At 42.2% G+C, this 5,817-nt stretch overlaps 3 protein-coding genes across 5 annotated transcripts in view; all 3 read left to right on the forward strand.

Moving 5' to 3' along the window:
• The window catches only part of LOC104819333 (serine/arginine-rich splicing factor SC35), a 3,111-nt gene extending 1,911 nt beyond the window's left edge, over positions 1-1,200 (forward strand). The window contains exons 7-10 of one of the 2 annotated variants that reach the window (XR_772781.2): positions 168-189; positions 275-446; positions 529-667; positions 913-1,200. Coding sequence is in view for 1 of the 2 variants with exons in the window: in XM_010549356.2 (XP_010547658.1) it covers positions 168-189; positions 275-446; positions 529-534 (200 nt within the window). In the remaining variant the exon portion in view is untranslated. Of the gene's footprint in view, positions 1-167; positions 190-274; positions 447-528; positions 790-912 lie in introns of those variants that run through there. The other variant, XM_010549356.2, reaches the window with a different exon arrangement.
• On the forward strand, positions 977-3,836 carry LOC104819332 (release factor glutamine methyltransferase). Of its 2 annotated transcripts, none has more exons than XM_010549355.1 (4): positions 977-1,065; positions 1,946-2,723; positions 2,996-3,241; positions 3,344-3,836. In XM_010549355.1, the coding sequence occupies exons 2-4, from the start codon at positions 1,962-1,964 to the stop codon at positions 3,473-3,475; spliced, it is 1,140 nt and encodes a 379-aa protein (XP_010547657.1). In that variant the 5' UTR covers positions 977-1,065; positions 1,946-1,961; the 3' UTR covers positions 3,476-3,836. The 2 variants fall into 2 exon arrangements, with proteins under 2 accessions (XP_010547657.1, XP_010547654.1); XM_010549352.1 differs by having other exon boundaries at positions 984-1,072.
• A 1,634-nt stretch (positions 3,837-5,470) lies between these two features.
• The window catches only part of LOC104819334 (peroxidase 62), a 1,598-nt gene continuing 1,251 nt past the window's right edge, over positions 5,471-5,817 (forward strand). Inside the window, exon 1 of the mRNA XM_010549357.1 lies at positions 5,471-5,817. Coding sequence (XP_010547659.1) covers positions 5,496-5,817 — 322 coding nt within the window. The 5' untranslated portion in view covers positions 5,471-5,495.

Consider the following 5,817-nt stretch of genomic DNA (forward strand, 5'->3'; position numbering starts at 1 on the left):
TCCATGCCAAAGCATCCGATGGATGTTGCATTTCTCCATCAACGGCAGAATGCGAGACATGCCATCTCATATGTGAAGCCATTTGTTGTGATTCATACAAACGCTTCAATCTGTATGATACCGGCATATAGAACATCTTTTTATACGGAGTTTGACTCCGTATAAAAAGCGTCGTGGTCACTCCTTGAGGTTTTTTCTATCTGAATCTTTTTATTTCCACTTGTTTTACAGAACATATAATGATCCTGTGGCTGTTTTATTTTTTGATATGCAGTGCCTCTCCTGCTCGCCGCAGTGCTAGTCCTAGGAGTCCATCCCCTCTCAAGGCCTCATCTCCTAGGGATCTCAGTCCTGATAAGCGGAACAATGGAAGGTCTCCATCTCCTCGGAGCCTTTCTCCTCGGGATAAGGCTGCTGCTTCCCGTAGTCCATCTCCATGTGCTGAGGTGGGTTAAGCCCCTCCTTGCCTTGGTTGTAAATGACCAGTGAAATTTGATGGCTGAATCTGCTTTTCTGTGTGCCTTGCAGGAATGATGCGTTCTGGGTCAACTTGATGTGATGGTGCTAGTTTGGTGATAAAAAATTAGACGTGTTGCCTGTACCAATGATCTCTCATCTTGAAGCCCGTTCATGTGGGAAACTTCTAGCCTCTATAGTATTGCTTTCCGTAGGTGTTCTGAACCATCTGACTGTATGTCTGCTTGCTGCTATTTGCATCCTTCGTATCTTGAACTTCTAATATCCATGTCCAAGGTTTGTTTGCCGTTTGAGATTGTGTTCTTCTGGCCAGATGATCTTCCTGCAATTCTTGGATGTGTTGTGCTAGGGATTTTTCCTTTGTTTTGGTCTTAATTCTTGGAAATCGTAGGGTTACTAACATGTTCTATGCCTTGTCATGGATTTTTTTTCTAGTTGTGTTCGAGAAAAGAATTGACTGGGAAGATGGACACCATGTTGATAGAGTAGCTGTTGATGCTGTGTGTGAACTGTAGATGGATGTGGGTGATGGATGCTGGTGACAGCACACTCTTCTGCTGGTTGTAGCATTTTGTCTCTTAACTGAAAGTATGTGGTAAGATATTACATTTGCTATATTAAGAAGCCAAATGTCTTACCCATCTCTATCAATTCCCCTCTATCTGTTTACATGGTGAAGGGTATGGGTTGGTCATCCTTTATAGCCAATTGCTAGTGGTTGCATGATTCGGATTCACAAGTAGATATGTCTTAGTTTTGCTGGGTCCGAGAAGATCTGCTTGCAAAGAGGCAGAAGGGTAGAGACAGTTCGCTAAGGAAACTTCTTTAGGATTTAGATTTGTGTAGAGACAGACCCTGCATACAGGGATTTCTTTTGGTTCAACCACCATCAATGGGTCTTATCAAGGATACAAACGGTACAAGTTTTGCATTCAGGGTTTTTTTTTGTTGAAGATTGCAAAAGGGCAGCGCATGAAGCTAAAAGGCTACATATTCAGACAGGAGCATGAGCAGATTCTTGCACGATTTAGTTCCTGTCCTTCTGATCGTTCACATGCCTCTTCGCTATTCTCTTTTATATGGTTTTACCAAACATGTTTCTACTAGCTCTTTTATCATTTGTCTCTATAAGATTTTAACCACTAGACCTAATAAAATCAAATTCGTCGTTTACAGGATTAAAATTCCCCGAGGTGGGGATAGCTGACGTCAGCTAGGTCCCACTTGCACGCTTAAATAATTTATTACGCACTAGGAAACAAACGCCCGTTTCTACAATTCTGTCATGTAAATTCCCATGTACTCGGTACATAAATAGTTTCTAACTCGAGTATTCGTATTTTATGGAATTGGTTTTCGTACCGGTTCTTTAGGTATTTGTAAATTGTACTGGAATTGATTGGTTCAGTAAACCGGTTTAGGGGAACGCTCATTTATTAACCGATTTGTTCCGCTCCTTCATGTGCAGGGCAGAAGAACTTGAAATGATAAGAATCTTTCCGAGCTTTCGAGTTCCGTCTCTTCCTTCTACTCTTGTACCTCGTAGACACCTTAGCTCCGTCGCTTCCTCATCTTCTCCGGCGAGGGAATCACAGCGACGGTCGCCGTCGGTGGGACCTGCGCCGTCGCCAAATAAACTCGAGATCTCCCCCAAAACCCCACTGTTCCTTAGACCGCCGGCGCACGCAGCTCCGTTATCGGAGGTCCGAAAATGGCACGAGTGGGCGAGAAGCCTTGCCTCCTCCGTTGGCTCTTCGTTTACAGACGCCGACGACGGTCCCGACTCCGTCCTTCTCCTTCGGGAGCTCAAGTGGCTGATCGAAGACTCCATTGAAGGCGACCCATCGGCGATCCATCGAAGGGAAATTGGAGGAAATTCCGAGAATTTGAAATTGAGAGCTCCAGTGGAGGATCTCTACGCTCTGTGGAGGCAGAGGATTGAGGAGCGTCGGCCGTTCCAGTACGTCGTCGGATGCGAACACTGGAGAGATCTGGTGCTTTGCGTCGAGGAAGGTGTTCTGATTCCAAGACCGGAGACGGAGCTGATCGTTGATATGGTGGAGGAGCTTCTTGCGAGAGACGAAGGGTTCAAGGAAGGGTTTTGGGCTGATCTCGGAACTGGTAGTGGCGCGATTGCGATCGGGGTCGCTAGGGTTTTGGGAAGCCGCGGAAAAGTCATAGCCACCGATCTGAGTCCGGTGGCTGTCTCCGTCGCCGGCCACAATGTGCAGAGATACGGCCTTCAGGTTAGTTAGTCATATCCACAAAAGCTCTAACTCGATTTACTCATTACCAAAAAAAAACTCCAATTTCTGTGGACAAGACATTTTAAGATGTGTATGATTCGAGGTTGAAGTGATTGAAATTGGAATCCTTTTTGCCTCAAGATATATGCAAGTTCCATCTAATTCCCTCCATTATTTCCTATGATTCTCATGCTTCCAGTTCCATTGATGCATGCTCTTCAGTTTGGTTTCCTCTGATAAAATCGAATGGTGCTACTTTACTATACCCCCAGGAGATGATCGAGGTGAGGGAAGGATCTTGGTTTGAACCTTTGAATGAATTTGAAGGAAAACTTATGGGGATTGTGAGTAACCCGCCATACATACCCAGTGATAACATCTCCGGCCTTCAAGAAGAAGTTAGCAGACACGAACCGAGACTTGCCTTAGATGGGGGCATAGACGGGACAGATTGCCTTCTCCATCTCTGCCATGGAGCATCTCGGATGCTGAAAGCTGGTGGCTTTTTCGCTTTCGAGGTACCCTCTTTGTCCTTTGTCTAATCCAAAACAGATCCTTTGTTAGATTTGTATAACCGTGATGATATCTACTCAGCAGCTAATGGTGTCGTCTTGATGCAGACAAACGGCGAGGAACAGAGCAAGATGCTCGTGGAGTACATGACCAGTGGTCCCATGGGTTGTTTCTCCGATGTGAAGGCAGTTTCCGATTTCGCTGGAATCAATCGGTTCGTCACCGGTTTTCGTCTCTGAGAGCTCGTTTTTTTGAGCTGGCTTTTCTTCTGAGTTCTGAATGTTGTGATTCCCCTTAGTTACCGTAGGAAACTCTCAGTTTCACAGGATTTTGACTTATGATGGAGCTCCAGAATCCACCGAGTCTTTAGTCTTCTAAAATTAGGATTTCTCCCTATTATTTCAGAGTTTTCTATCATGGTTTCTGGTTTAAACAAGGCAGAATGTTGTGGCCATAGCTTTGTCTCAGTATCTGTTAGTGTTGTTTTTCAGACATGTTCTTGGTAGGAGGGTGAATTTCTTACGTTGTGTCTGTCTGTTATAATCCCCTTTTTACCACACCGTCCAAAAGCTTTTTAAGGTTTAGGTTTTTACACAGTTACTTACTGTTTGATTATATTTTTCATACTGATTAGATTGTGTGTCATTGGACTGCTTAGTCCTGTTTGCTCCAACTTGATTGAGAAAACGCATGTCTGGTCCGATTCTAATTGAAATACCTAACCGGTACCTTTACATCTGGTCCGGTCTGGTTTCAATCCATTTTGATTTTGATTGGTCTATTCAAATTTGGTTGAACTCGAATTAACAAAACCGGACCTGACATCCACAGTTTGGGTTTTCGGGATTATGCCTATAGGGCGGTTCATTCGTTTGACTAATTGGTTCTAATTTCTCTGAAATCGATCGAATTGAAAAAAAAAACTGAAATTTCCTTAACAAAATCAATATTTTTGTAATCCAACTCGAATACAACAAACTGAACCGAAAGTTAAATTATTCTAAAACCGAAGTGATGGAATACGGGTATAATCAAATTGAACTCAAAACGAAACTATTTTCGAGCCGTTTTGGATCCGTAATCGTAATGGGATTTGAATGAGAGGCTTCATATGATACTAAATGGTAAGCCGATACGGAAAAGGGGAAGGGAAGACTTTGTGAACCTTCCTAACAAAATCTTGGGTATTTGAAAAAACGTCCCTTTCAAACTAATCATACGGAATACGGATAGGGTTCCATTCTTTTTAAACCATATTATATATATATATATATATGTATATAATCAAAAGAAGAAGAACAAATAAAACTTTAATATGTCTGACTTTACCATTTCCATGATGTTATAATTATCCATTACGTATGTAGAGCCAAATCCTTTGAATTTTTTGTTAGTCAATCGCCAATTATTATGAATATTTCAGAATCCATATAGAAGAAAAAGTCCCCTCATCACTATCGTGAAACTTGGTTCGACATAATGGCTGAATATTCCATATATATATATATATATATATGACGAGATTTAATCAGCAGAAAACTATTGAGAATTATGAACGTTTTTTTGTGTGTGTGTGTGTGTGTAGTTGTATGTTTATACCGCCGTTGTTAATTTGATTATTTAAAATTATATTTTCTCTCTCTAATGACCGAGAATATAACCAATGTCTAACGGTGGTGTATAAATGTTTTACATATTTTATTTAGGTTTTTGAAACAGGGAGGAATTGATATGATAAACATCCAACTCGAAATTTAAAAATTATCTAATTTCATACGTGTTATTATGTAGAAGTTATCGGGTATATAAAAAATTATGAAGAGTTATGGAGAGTTAGCGTTTTAATAGGATTAGATTATAATTTTTAATGAGATTATATTTACTCTTTATATATATATATATATAACATAATTACAAACTAATTGCACAGAGATAAGTAAAAAGATTTACTAAGGTATGAGATTATATAAAACGGAATAAGGACAGTAAGGGAAGAAGACAAAGGCTAAAGTCCACTTCCCGCGTTTGCCAGACAGACAGCGCATCCCGCACAAACCACAACGGCCCACGAGACGCGCTTTCGAGCTTTGAAGTCATTATCAGTATCACCACCACTACGTCGTCGTTTTGTTCACTGTAGCCGATTTCGTTTACTCCTTCCGTCACCCCTTTGACTCTTTCAGCCTTTATAAACCACTTCCCATGCAAAAACGCCATTACACAAACTCATCGTCTCCAAAAAAAAAAGCACCACACGAAATGGGCATTGTTCTATTCTCCGTCGTTAATGTCTTCCTTGGCCTTGTCGTCTTGGCTCATGGCCAGGGCACCAGGATCGGGTTCTACTCCAGGACGTGCCCTAACGCCGAGTCCATCGTACGGACGACCGTGGCGTCTCATTTCACTTCCGACCCGAGGATCGCACCTGGTTTGCTCAGAATGCATTTCCACGACTGCTTCGTCCAGGGTTGCGATGGCTCGGTCCTTATCTCTGGTCCTAACACCGAGCGAACCGCCGGTGCAAACCTCGGCCTTCACGGGTTCGATGTGATCGACGACGCCAAGACTCGGCTTTTGGGCG

This window comes from Tarenaya hassleriana, unplaced genomic scaffold (genome assembly GCF_000463585.1).
Source record: "Tarenaya hassleriana unplaced genomic scaffold, ASM46358v1 Cleome3, whole genome shotgun sequence".
Taxonomy (NCBI): domain Eukaryota; kingdom Viridiplantae; phylum Streptophyta; class Magnoliopsida; order Brassicales; family Cleomaceae; genus Tarenaya; species Tarenaya hassleriana.

What these genes read in the sequence shown, in the direction of transcription:
- LOC104819332 (XM_010549352.1), top strand. An exon ending in TGCAGAGATACGGCCTTCAG is followed by an intron (nt 2,724 to 2,995) that starts GTTAGTTAGTCA and finishes CTATACCCCCAG; the next exon opens with GAGATGATCGAGGTGAGGGA. An exon ending in GTGGCTTTTTCGCTTTCGAG is followed by an intron (nt 3,242 to 3,343) that starts GTACCCTCTTTG and finishes GTCTTGATGCAG; the next exon opens with ACAAACGGCGAGGAACAGAG.